The sequence below is a fragment of the Polychytrium aggregatum genome (genome assembly GCF_025602895.1).
Source record: "Polychytrium aggregatum strain JEL109 chromosome Unknown BJ171scaffold_7, whole genome shotgun sequence".
NCBI lineage: Eukaryota > Fungi > Chytridiomycota > Chytridiomycetes > Polychytriales > Polychytrium > Polychytrium aggregatum.
Genome location: NW_026516209.1, coordinates 1,002,784 through 1,015,735, shown reverse-complemented (window position 1 = coordinate 1,015,735; position 12,952 = coordinate 1,002,784). Strand labels below are relative to the sequence as shown.

Below are 12,952 nucleotides of genomic sequence, written 5' to 3'. Positions count from 1 at the left end.
GCTGGCGCTGGAGCTGGGAGCTGCTCTGGGATTGCGAGCGCTGTCGCTGAGAGGGCTGTCTCTGGAGCGGGGCAGAGCCTGGGATCTGCGAGGGAGGGGGCGTCTGGGTGGCCACTCGGTCTTCCGGACGTATGGACGACTGAGAGCGAGAGCGAGCAAGCTGGGACACTGGCGTTCCGGTGGTCTTGCGAGGGGGTGCTTGGACTTCGCCCTGGATGGAGCCCTGGGACTGCGACGGCTGGCGCTGCAAAAGAACCGAGGCCTGCGACTGGGACGACTGGGACGGCTGGCGCTGAAGCGGAGGAGTCTGGTTGGCCACTCTGTCTTCAGATTGGATGGAAGACTGGGAGCGGGAGCGGGTGACCTGGGCAACCTGGACGACGGCCGGATTGCGCAGGGGTGCTTGGGGCTCGCTCTGTCAGAACGGAAGGGAGAGGTCAGCACCAAATGCGAGTGGGGAGTATGGAATTGTGGGTGGGTGCGGGGGGGGGAGGATGAATCGATCCAGCGAGGATGACGCAGATGCAGATGAAAATGATGATGACGCAGAAGCAGAAGGAGATGCAGAAGGAGATGCAGAAGGAGATGCAGATGCAGATGCAGATGAAATGGAGTTGCAGGAGAGAAGCGCAAAGTGCCGCGGCTCCAGGGCCTGGATGGCCGAGATGCGGATGCCGCTGCGGTGGCCACGGCAGGCAAGTCACCGGACATGGAGACGATCTGGACGGCCAGGATTGGTGCAGCGGACAACGACGATACTCACGGACATGATCGGAGGGGCCTGCAGAAGACAAGCGTCTATAGTCTATGGAAGAAGAAAGCGGAAGGGGTGCGGTTGGGGGTAAGCGAGGAGCAGAAGCGCAGGGATCTGCAGAGGAGGAGGGGCCTGCAGAAGAGGAGAGAGACCTGCAGAGGGAAGGAGCAGAGGAGCAGAGCAGGATCGCGGCGAAGAGCACCAAGACGAAGACTTGATGGCGAAGCGAAAACGAGGGCCAAGACGGGCGGCTGTGCCTTGTCGACAGAAGCTGTGGGAATGTTGCTGTGGATGTTGTTGCTGTGGGTTCTGTTGCTGTGGGACTGTTGCTGTGGGACTGTTGCTGTGGGACTGTTGCTGTGGGACTGTTGCTGTGGGACTATTGCCTGCCCTTGCCCGGCACAGTGACAATGGCCAACAGCACCAACAACGCCAACAAAAGCAACTTTGGCGGCTGTATCCACACAGCACCCGCGACCAGTCAATTGGCAGCGCCGCACTTGCACAGGGCCTCCACTCAGACAGCGGCAGGCCGCCGCCGTGACACGCACATGGGTGCCACACACACACAAGGCCGCCAGCGGCCTCGCCACCGTGCTGCCTCTTTTGGGTCGGCGGGCGGCGTGGATCGCTGCGCACCAGGCGCGCCCGCGTGGGTGCGTGTGTCTCTGCCACAGTTGACTGCCAGCGCATGGTGTCGAATCAGTTGAATCGCAAGAGTGCGCTGCAAAACCAACGGCTGTCGAGGGTTGATGTGTGAGAAACGTAGCTGGGACTAACCCGTTCTGCCCTGGGCATGTTCTTCGCACCAACTTGCCAACAGACTTTCGAGCCAACTTGCCAACGGACTTTCGCACCAACCTGTTCAACCCGCCACGCCGCCCTGTGAACGTGGTGTTTGTGCACCCACCCCCTCACCAGAGCTCTGTGCTCCCCCATGTCCAGGCGTCGCGATCCCACCCTTCTGTGCCCTCCGTGCACCGGTCTCGAATCTACACTTCCTGCGATTACATCGCACCTGCCGTTGATGTGCATGCATGGCTCTCCTCTGGCTGTCCCCGTCTTGCGTCTTGGCTGCCTGTCTGTCGCCAGGTCCGCCGCACCCCCTGCCCTGTCGGTCGCTTGTCTTGCCTCCATTCCAACCAGCCCATTCCGCCCATGCCAAAATGCAACCTGTGCGCCGGGTCGGTGCTCCGCAGATTCCTTATCATTCTCCAACAACAGCCGAGCGCCAAGGAGCCGACAACCGTGCTTGGCATGTGCCAAGCTCCTCTCAAGGACGGGCTGGGGTCCGCCAAGCAAGCTCACCCAAGCAAGCTCACCCAAGCAAGCTCGCCCAAGCAAGCTCCCGATCCAACGGCCAGCACGGAGCTGGCGCGCGTGAGGTGCTTTCGCCAGAGAGCCAAGACATTGATGGGCTTGTCCAGAGACTGGCGGATCGCAAGAGCGACATGGTGCCGCTCGGTTGGATCGGCAGTTCCTCGACTTGCCCACTTCTCGCAGCACCAGAGCGTCCTCTGAGTGATTTGGACGAGGGCGACGGGCGCTTCTCGGCTGCTCTCGCTGGAGCCAAGGGAACTGGCCGAGCCAGCAACCAGCTGTGGCACCCAACCGCTTTATCGCCATCGCCATCGCCATGTCGGCGCTCTCGGATCAGATCGAGATCCTCCAGTCCATCTACTGCTCCGAGGGCGAGCTGGACGTCGAGCCTTCGCTCTTGGACTGGCTCCAATCCCGCCAGAGCGGCTGTCCCGGCTCCAAGCCGTCGGTCCTGCAGTTTGCAGTCAACGTCCAAGTGCCCGACACAGCCGTCTCGATCCGTCTCCACTGCCGCTGTCCGCTGCTCTGCCCCACGAACAACCATGACGACACCGAGATTGAGTTGGACCGGCCATCGTTTCATTTCGGGACCTCGGCATCGCTCTCCCGGGAGCTGCACGAAGCCCTCTCGGAAAGGCTGGACGAGCTCGTGGAGCGCATTTTTGCCGAGCGAGATCCGAGCGAATGCACGCCGTCCATGATGACGATGGAGATCATTGCCTGGATCCACGACGACGGAGCCCGGTTGATCCAAGAGTCGACCCTGGCGGCATCAGGGCCGCCGCAGGACAGCAGCCCAAGCCAGGACGCTGGCCCACTCGTCTTTGCCCGTGAATGGGTTTACTTTCCTTCCCTGAGCACCAAGGAGAAGCGCAAGGACCTGGTGGATTATGCACTGCGGCTTGGGCTGACGGGCTTCGTCACTCCGGGAAAGCCAGGTGAGGCCAAGGCGGATGCATATCCGGGCATGTCTGGGCACGCAATGCTGTTGGCCATGATCAATCCCCATCGCAACAGGCATCAGACTCGAGCACCAATCCCGACCATCCGTCCGGCTTTCATCGAGACATATCCACTAACGAAATGGCGCATCTTCACGAATGGCCTCTCCCCTCAGGTGTCCTCGTCGTCGAGGGCCTCGATACTCACATCAACACATACTTCCACGAGATCCGGACCGTCAGCTGGGCCGACCTTCCGCCGGCCCACAAAAAGATGACCCTGCGGCACCGAGACAAACAAGCAATCTCGTCCGTCCGCGAGCTCGATGCCCTGCGCAAGTTCAAGGGCATGGTCGAGATTGTCTTTGATCTGCACGGCGCTCGTGGCAACCGCAACAGCCTCTTCAAGATGGAGACCTTTCTGGCCGAGGCCGGTTGTGCCGACGCCTTTGGCAAGCTGTTTCCCGAGTTTGGACAAGAGCTGCGGTCGCAGTGACGTCGTTGGAGCCGTTCATATTGTCCATAGACATGGCCGTCGAGGCGGTTTGCCTTTTCCAAGTCCATCAGCGATTTTGTTTTTTGTTTTTCTTGCGTCTCACGGCTTTCTAAGTCCGGAGAACTTGACCCTGGAGATGCATGCATGAGGGGATGGGCTGGACTCTGCCGTATTGCGCACAAGATCCGCTGCCTTCGTCGCGGTCGCGGTCGCTGTCATTGCACAGTCAAGATGTATTGACGTCAAATACTGCATCGATAAATAGAGGTTCACATACATAGTCCCCAAAAAATAAAGAAGCGTAGGCAAAATCGATCATAGAAAAGTTTTGAATCGAGTAGAGGAAAGGAGAGCCGAATGGATTTTTTTGTGTTTGGATTACACAAATGACGGCTTTAGGATAGATGTGTGGACTATGCTTGCTTGAGAAGCGTTGGGTGCTCGAACTGGGCGAGGAAAATGAGGCGGGGCGGAGCGACGATTTGCTCCGAGAGTAAATTACCCCTCCAAGAGGTAGAACAATCGAGGGAACAAGGACTCGATGGCGATCATCGGCAACTCTTACACAAAGCTTCCTGCATATTCTCTTTCTTTCTTTCTTTTCTTGCTGTTGATGTGCTTTAGGCGTTGTCATCAACCTTGTTGTTCAGCGACGGGGATCGTTGGGCACCCTTGACATGCGACTGGCTCTTGCTCCAATCGACGGATCGCATCAGCAGCGACGCCAGGAAACCAGCGCCAGCGACGCTTGCGGCAACGATCCACACTGTGTGGAATCCATCGACCAACGCAGAAACAACAACTGCGCGGATGGGTGCGGGCAGAGTGTTGAGGTCATTGGGGTCGAACTGGACGGGAAGATGGAGATGCGATCGTGAGAAACAGTGGCGAGTGACATGGGCGGCAATCGTTCTTGCCATCCCTGGATCATAGCCAAAACACTGACTGCATATAATTCCACCGGGGCCCTCAATCAGTCGAGCAGTCACTGCTCGGTTCACCTCCCCTCACTTGAAGAAGCAATCAACATGCAGTCAATCCTTACCGAGATGGCGACGGACTGGACAACCCGGGGACCCAGGCGAGTGACCAGCGAGGCCTGGAAGCGAGTCAGCAGCACGGTCTGGAAGAGAGCAACGCCAAAGACACCGCCAAAGGTTCGGAAGAATGTGTTGCTCGATGTGGCCGAGGCCAGACGCTCGACGGGGACGGAGCCCTGGACGGCAGCAGTGACGGTCTGCAGACCGAGGCCCATGGCAAAACCGATCAGGGCAAGGATCGTGGCCTCGACAGCCCAGCTGGAGTTCTCGTCGAGGAGGATCAGGAGACCGACCGAAATCGACAACAGCGCCGTACTGGGAATGATCAGACCCCGAGTGGTGCCGAAGCGGGATGTGACCAGGCCGGCGATGATCGATGAGATGGACACTGCCAGCACGAAGGGGACGAGTGCGAGGCCGGCTTGGACGGCGGTTTTGCCGTGGATGGCCTGGAAGTAGAGAGGAACAAAGAAGATGAAGCCTGTGCGATAAGGGCAGAGTGAGGTTAGGTCAATGTGTGAGCAAATCGCCATGAGTATCCTCTCCCTGCCTCCAGACGACACCGCAGCCATTGATATCAGCATACAGTGTCCATCAGCTTACCGAACATCTGGAAGCCATACGAGAAGACGACGATGTTTCCGGCATTGAGGTTGAGATACTGGAACAGGTCGAGGGGAATGATGGGTATGCGTGGGATCTTGGCTTCAACCAGGACAAAGACACCCATCATGAGGCCGCCGACGACGAACAGAACAATGATCGTGGCCGAGTTCCAGGCATAGGTTACGCCGCCCCAGGTGAGGGCAAGTAGAATCAGCACAACACTGACGCAGATCGTCAGCGTTCCCCAGATGTCCAGCAGAACGAGCTTGTCCTTGAGAGAGCCCGTGGGCTTTGGGAACTTCATGAGAAAGATGGTCGAGATGAGGGAGATGGCGGCGATGGGGATGATGACATAGAAGCACCATCTCCAGCCGGCGGAGCTGTCGATAAAGAGTCCGCCAATGATGGGACCCATGACGGTGGCGATCGAAAAGACGCCGCCGAGGATGCCCTGGTAGGCGCCGCGCTTCCGGGGCACCACAATGTCACCAATGACAACATAGACGATGGAGAAGATGATGCCACCCCCGATGCCCATGACGGCGCGGGAGACAATGAGCATGATCATGCTGGTGCTGACGGCAGAGAGGATGTTGCCGAGCAGAAAGGCGGAGGCCGAAAAGACCACCACCATCTGGATTGAGGCAGCATGGACGTACAAATGAAATGCCGTGAGCAAGAGGACGGAATACTTTTGCGCGCTCTGGGAATATGTGCTGACGGCGAGAACCGAATGTGCAGGAGGACCAATGTACCTTGCGCCCAAAGATGTCACTCATGACGCCACTGAGGGGCTGGATGGCAGTTGAGGTCAGGAGATAGGCCGTGGCGACCCAGGAGTAGTCCTTGAGGTCGCCGAGCTCGTGGGCGATGGATGGCAGGGCCGTGGCGACGATGGTGCCAACCATCGAGGCGGCAAAGATGAGCAGCGAAAGGGAGACCATGATGCCAATGAACTGTTGGGTTGGAGTGGAAGTTGCGCGTGAGTGCCGGTGCCATTGCTGGTGCCGTTGCTGGTGCCGTTGCTGGTGCCGTTGCTGGTGTCATTGCTAGTGTCAAAGGGCGCAAGCGTGGTGCAAAGGCTCAGCCCAAGCCCCAGACTTACCACCAATCTGCTCACGGGCACATTGGGCTGCTCGACAGTCGTTTCGTCGAGGTCGGCTACTTTCACGACCTCGGTCGTGTTGTCCACATCAGTGATGGCGACTTTTGTTATTGTCATAGTTGGGCAAACTAGGGGGGCGGGCGGGGAAGCGGCGGGAGGAGAGCGAGCGGGGGGGGAGTGGCTATGAGGGCGGGTGATGACTGCCTTGAGGCTCGGAAACGTCGCGCAGGTACATATACTTGCCAGACGGGGGCAGTGACAGGGTCGAATGGATGGACAGGATTGCCGGCGCGGATCCAGGACGGCTCATGGGTATCCAGCCCGCCGCGGCTGAAAGGGGAGTGGACCAGGGCACACGTCGGCTCGGCTGCCACAGGGGTCGCCAACGCCTGGCACGACCTGATCGACAAGGGGTGTGGCAGCTGGCGAAACCTTGCCGGCACATCGTGCACACCGGGCGGCGGCGCTGCTCTCCTTGTCCGCCGACTGGCTGGCTGAGCCCATTTCCCACCGGGCGCCAGGATGCCTGTCCTCGGCAGCACAGATGGCCGAAATCGGATGCCCATGGGCTGGCTGTGGAACCACCTGCCACCAGCCCATGTGCATTGGATGGATCCGCAAAAGGAGACAGCGCGCGAGATACTGGATGGGTGCCTGGGACATTGGACGAATGGATGGATGTGTGGGCGCCGAATGGGTCACCAGAGCATGCGAGGGGACAGAGGCAAGAGTGAATACGAGAGGACCAGCAAGCGCGGGGATCAGTGCGGCCGGCCCCCGGGCTGTGGCCTTGCTACTTCCGGGGATCACATCAGCAGATATGGGTTCGTTGAAATCGTCGCCTGCTGGATGGTGCAAGTTCTGACCACGCCCCGATCCCGACTGGCCTCGGCGCACCAGCTATTGTATGGAGGGTCAAGCCGCAGTGGCAGGCAGAATCGACGGCTAAAGTGCAAACCAAACCACCCAGCCCTGTGACCCCTCGTTCTCTCAGCAGCATCCAGCCGCATCCGGATAGCGCTTCGGCAGGCAGCAGCGACGTCGCGGATGAGTCGCTGTCGTGAAGCACCTCGGTGGTGACTTGGGTAAGAGGGGAGGTCATCCAACAAACATGAACAATATCAACTCGAACACGCAGTTCCAGCCTCTGTTTCAAGGGCGACGGCGTCGTAAATGGCTGGTTCACTCAGCGAGCAAGATATATTCTATCCGTATGTTTGATTGATGGAAATCGCACACAACGCATTGCGGTACGACAGGGCAACATCTATTCAATCACTCGATGACTGCAGTCACCAACCGTTCCTCCTTCCCCCGAGCCGGCTGTTGCTCCGACCACCGACCTCGTTCCTACTCGGAGTCTCTCCCTTGCTCTTTGTGGGGAGCCGTGAGTGCGAGCCTGAATTCTTTGCTGGATGATGCCTCAGCGTGGATCTCGGGGGTTTGAAGATAGATTGGCTGTGGAGGTGAAAACATTAGTAGGAGCAAAGGGAGGCCAAGTGCGGGAGCAGACCTTACCAGAATGACGACCGGACGAGATGGAGTTTGAGTCCAGAATACAACTCCGCCAGAAGGAGTGAAATACCGATTGTCCCAACCACCAAAGAGAACGTGAAGGACTTTGATGATATGAATCTCGTGGCGAATCCACTGTGATTTCCAACTTCCGATTCTACTCCATTGAGCGGAAGCGACCTGATCGAGCGGCTCAGCGACGGAACCGACATGGTCCTCGTCCGAGCGAACAAACTCGCCACCATGACGAACCCAATTGATTTGGCTGTCGTTCAAATCACAGGATCGGATCGCATTGCCATCGGCTGAAATCGCCACAGAATGCACAGGGTCTGTGTGTCCTTCAAGAGTGTGCTGCAGCTGGCTCGTGGTGGCATCCCACAACTTGATAGTCCTATCGTCGGAGCCTGAGACGATCCACTTGCCATCGGGCGAGATTGCCACAGAGTTCACAGAGCCTGTGTGTCCCTCGAGGGTGTGCTTCAAATGGCCCGTGCTGGCACTCCACAGCTTGACGGTCTGGTCTCGAGAGCTGGAGGCGATCCATTTACCATCTAACGAGATCGCTGCGGAAAGCACAGAGTTGCTATGCCCTTCGAGCGTGCGCTTCACATGGTCCGTTGCCGAGTCCCACACCTTGACAGTGTTGTCCCAAGAGCCAGAGACAATCCACTTGCCATCGGGCGAGATCACAACGGAGCTTACAGCGCCCGTGTGCCCTTCAATGCTGCGTTTCACTTCGCCCGTGGTGGCATCCCACATCTTGATGGTCTTGTCATATGAGCCGGAGGCAATCGACTTGCCATCGGGCGAAATGGCGATAGAACGTACATTGTCTGTATGACCCTCAATGGTGTGCTTCAATTGGCCAGTGGCGGCATCCCAGATCTTGATGGTCTTGTCGCTTGCGCCGGAAGCGATCCACTTGCCATCGGGCGAGATCACAACGGAGCTCACGGTGCCTGTGTGTCCCTCGAGGGTGTGCTCCATCTTGCCCGTAATGACATCCCAGATCCTGATAGTCTTGTCACCAGAGCCAGAGACAATCGACTTGCCATCGGGCGAAATGGTAATGGAACGTACATTATCTGTATGACCCTCAATGGTGTACTTCAATTGGCCAGTGGCGGCATCCCACACCTTGATGGTCTTATCGCTTGCGCCGGAAGCGATCCACTTGCCATCAGGCGAGATCACAACGGAGTTCACGGTGCCTGTGTGTCCCTCGAGGGTGTGCTCCATCTGGCCCGTAGTGACATCCCAGATCTTGATGGAGCTATCACTGGAGCCAGAGGCAATCCACTTGCCATCGGGTGATATGGCCAGCGAGGTTATGGATTTTGTGCTTCCTCTGATGGTTTGCTTGAACTGACCCGTGGTAGAGTCCCATACTTTGATTCTCTTGTCATCAGAGCCAGAGGCAATCCACTTGCCATCGGGCGAGATTGCCACGGAGGTCACCCAGTTGGTGTGCCCTGTCATTGTCATTTCACACGGATCCCAGGTGGGTGCTGGACCAGTCGTGACCAGGAACGGGATCTTGTCCTCGAGTTGATCGGCATATGTCTTGTAGATCACCGTCTCCTTCGGTGCGAATGCATACCCCGAGTTGTACACCTGTGGTGCAATCTTGATGATCGGATCGGCAAACTCGCGGATGAATCGATACGTGTCCTTAACCAGTTCCTTCGTGATGTCGTCGACGATGGTGCTGAGTGCCTTGGTGATCACTCCTCGCAGCACAGCCAGTTGCTCGATGATCGGCTTGACCACATGTGTGAGCGACCCACACTCGAGCCAGAAGAACACATGCGTCTTGACGAACCGAGTGAGCACCGCTGCAGCATCGACCATCTCGGCCGACTGCCACACCGGACTCGACTCGGCCACTCCGTCCACACACCACACAAAGTGTGTGATCCAGTGGGCGACGCTGTATCGCAGTGATGGTGTGATCTTGTCTGCGACCCTGTCCTCGAGGTCTGGGGTGTTGTCGTGAAAGTCGTAGATGTCGCAGATGTTGATCACTGGGTCGTGCGAGAGGATCACGCCGAGACATCCCTTGGCAAACACCGTGTGGAACGAGTCCGACACATGCCATGGATGGCCAGTCAATGCGTCGCCGAGGAGATAGTCCGCCACCGACTTGTGGTTGAACTTGACCTCGGTGTTGGTGGACTGGCTGTCTCGGGGATCCAGTCCATTGGCGCCAGGATCGAGGACCAGACTGAGGCTCTTGAGACACTCGCGAACGACTCCGATCTCGAGTCCAAACACATCGGCGATGATCTGCGGGGTCAGGATCGACTGGGCTGTGGCGATCGCCGACACCACCGTGACCAACTCGGCCGAGTGGCTCGACTGCGAGTGGATCTTGGCGAATGTCTTGTGGTACAGCTGACCGACATCGGCGGCGCTGTCGTTGATGTCCTTGATTGTGGCGAGTGTCACTGGGCCGTCCATGGCTGCTGCATCGACGGTGTTGAGGATCAGGTTGATCCACACGAATGTCTTGGACTGGTCCAGCAGGATGGCGACTGCCTCGGTGCGGTCCGAGTCAATGAGAGTGCCGTGCACTAGCAGTCGGTGGTGGATGTACACCTCGAGATCACGGATGTTCTCCTCGCTCGAGGGCTCGATCGTCTTGGTCGGGACTCCATCGAATGCTGCCTTGATATCGTCCTCGGGACGGGATGTCAGCAGTAACTTGAGCCACGGATGCTTCGTGTGCAGTCGCTGCAGTCCACTGGCCAGGAACCCGAGGATCTCCTCACGGGGATGACACTCGTCCAGTCCATCCACCATGATCACGATCGCTTCCTGTGGTTTGTAGCCACCGACAGCCGCGAGTGGATCCTCAATCAAGGCCTTGAACAGCTCGGAGATGCTCATCTTGTCGAGGTCGTCTTTCTTGTGGCCGGCGTCGAGGAGCTTGCGGCCGATCGGCGAGTACCACTTGCACAGACCGTATGCGATGGTGTTCAGCACCGATCGAGGGTTGTTCTTGCGGGTGTCGTTGTACTTGAGGAACAGCGCCGACACCAGCTGTGCGTTTGCCTGGAGGATGTTGGCGATCTGGGCGGCAGCAACAGACTTGCCCACTCCAGCAACAGCCGTGATCCACAGGACCCTTGTTTCTTCAGAGACCAGACGAGTCCACTCGGTAGTCTGGTCGAACAGCCACTGGCGAGTGCCCTCGACAAACAGATGCTCAAGTGCTTCTCTGTCCAGGGTTGAGTCGATGGGACTGAGGAGGAGTCGCAGGGCGTGGTCCTCGTTGGCAGTGAGGACAGTCGATCCACTCGGCAGATAGGCTGGTACAGTGGCAACGAGGCTGGTCTTCTTCCAGGTCTCACGGATCTCGGGGACGAGTCTGTGGATGTGTGAGTCAGCATCTGGATGGTCTGCATCAACTGACTGATTGATGAGACGAATGCCATCAGCAAGTCCCACACAGACACACTCACTTAGTGACGGCATAGTCGTCGGCAGCAATCAGCGCCTGCAGCTTGAGCAACTCCTCGAGAGTCTGACGCACAGTGAGGGGAGGGCTGATCTGGTGCAGGTTGGAGGGACTGGACTTGTGGCAGTGGATGGCATCGGGAAAGTCGTTCTTGTTGGGGAACCAGTCTCTGGTGTACTTGGTGCCATTGATCATCGCACTGGACTTGATGAGGATCGGCAGGATCTGGACGGGAGAGCGGGTGTTCTGGGTCTCCTTCATCTGCTTCAGAGCCAGCTCGATCTGGGACAGGATCATCGGTGAGTGGATGGTGATGGTGGTGCTGGACTGGATCGACGACACTCACCTCGAGGAATTGATTGTCTGGGCAGGTGCCAGCAGTCTTGGTTCTCTCGAGTCCAGCCTCGGAAAGGAGGACGACAATGACCTTGGATTTGGCCAGGCCGTTCATGAAACCATCCTCCCAGTCCAGTCCGTTCTCGAGGCATCGGGCGTCCAGGTAGACATGGGAGGGGTGCTGCTCGCCGACACGACCAGCACTGAGGGCCGAGTGGAGTTTGACAGCAGTCACCTCCTCACTGGCCACACGATAGCTGGATGGATGCAATATCGATGAGATGGATGCGAGATGGGTGTGAATGGATCGTGGGCAACAACAAGCGCCACCAACAAACCTGATGAAGATGTCGTGGATATGGAAGCCGTTGGTGCAAGTCCACTCGGGATTGAGGACAGGCGGGTTGTATTCTCGCTCCGTGGAGGCAGGAGTGAGGATCGAGGTAGAGATGGCAACGACTGGAGGGGCAGTGGGAGTTGTGATGGCTTGTTGGTTGTGGTCTCGCTGAGCTCGTTTGATCTTGGTGATTGCTCCAGACTTGAGACCGATTGCACTCATTTCCTCGCCCGGCATATCCAGGATCTGGATGGGGATTGGTATCAGCCACCGGGCAGCGGCCACACTCTACCACCTCATCAGCACATACCGAGTCGATGGTGTCGTATTCGTTGTCCAGCAGACATTGCCTGTTTCTCTCCAGTCCATATCGTTTGAGGAAAGCATCAAAGTCGTCTGTTCAGGGCAAGCCACCAGTCAGCTGCTGTGAAAGTGTCCACCATCCTGCCACGATGCGACACTCACCTCCCGACATTGCAGAGTCTCAGGACAGGCGATGTCAATGGAAGGCAGATTGACAGAAGGCGAGGGGGAAAGAGAAGGCTGGGAGACGCCACCAGTTTTGGGGAATCAACTTGCCAGTGAAGCCAAATGGAGCCAGGGTGGATCCAGGTTGGAGCCGGGTGGCAATGCACTCAACTCTGGTCAATCCAGCACACAATCTCGCCTTTGACACTTCATCATCTTTCATGGGCCATCATGGCAGGGCACTGTGGTGCGGGGCAGGGTGATGGTCTTGGAGTTCGGAGAGTCGGTGGGCTGTTCGGTGTCCTTGTGACGACATTGATCTCAGATTTGACCTTGACATCCTTCCGAGTGTGGGCAATGAGGACTGGCTGTTCGAAGCAGAGGTGGTTGCCAAGATGGATCCGGCAGGTCTGATATGGAATATATGAGGCACATACTTGTATGCCGAGAATGCGGTGTTCGATTCCACTTTCGACTTCATGCTTGATTCATATTCAATGCATGTGGCAGCGCTGCGAGTAACAATGAATCCAGCCAGCAAGCCATCGGATCGAGCCAGGCTTGCTTCGCC

At 57.7% G+C, this 12,952-nt stretch overlaps 2 protein-coding genes across 2 annotated transcripts; one reads left to right on the top strand and one right to left on the bottom strand.

Annotated features, from left to right (window-relative positions):
- The first annotated feature begins 1,991 nt into the window (after positions 1–1,991).
- On the top strand, positions 1,992–3,842 carry BJ171DRAFT_596697 (uncharacterized protein). Its single transcript, XM_053114697.1, has 2 exons — positions 1,992–3,012; positions 3,192–3,842. The coding sequence occupies exons 1-2, from the start codon at positions 2,391–2,393 to the stop codon at positions 3,509–3,511; spliced, it is 942 nt and encodes a 313-aa protein (XP_052969786.1). The 5' UTR covers positions 1,992–2,390; the 3' UTR covers positions 3,512–3,842.
- Positions 3,843–6,446, bottom strand: BJ171DRAFT_561437 (major facilitator superfamily domain-containing protein). The gene is made up of 5 exons (XM_053113236.1): positions 6,263–6,446; positions 5,913–6,113; positions 5,155–5,791; positions 4,557–5,032; positions 3,843–4,359 (listed from the first exon to the last, which is right to left on the bottom strand). Exons 1-5 carry the CDS (start codon positions 6,377–6,379, stop codon positions 4,132–4,134), a joined length of 1,659 nt encoding a protein of 552 aa, XP_052969785.1. The 5' UTR covers positions 6,380–6,446; the 3' UTR covers positions 3,843–4,131.
- Between the last annotated feature and the right edge of the window lie 6,506 nt (positions 6,447–12,952).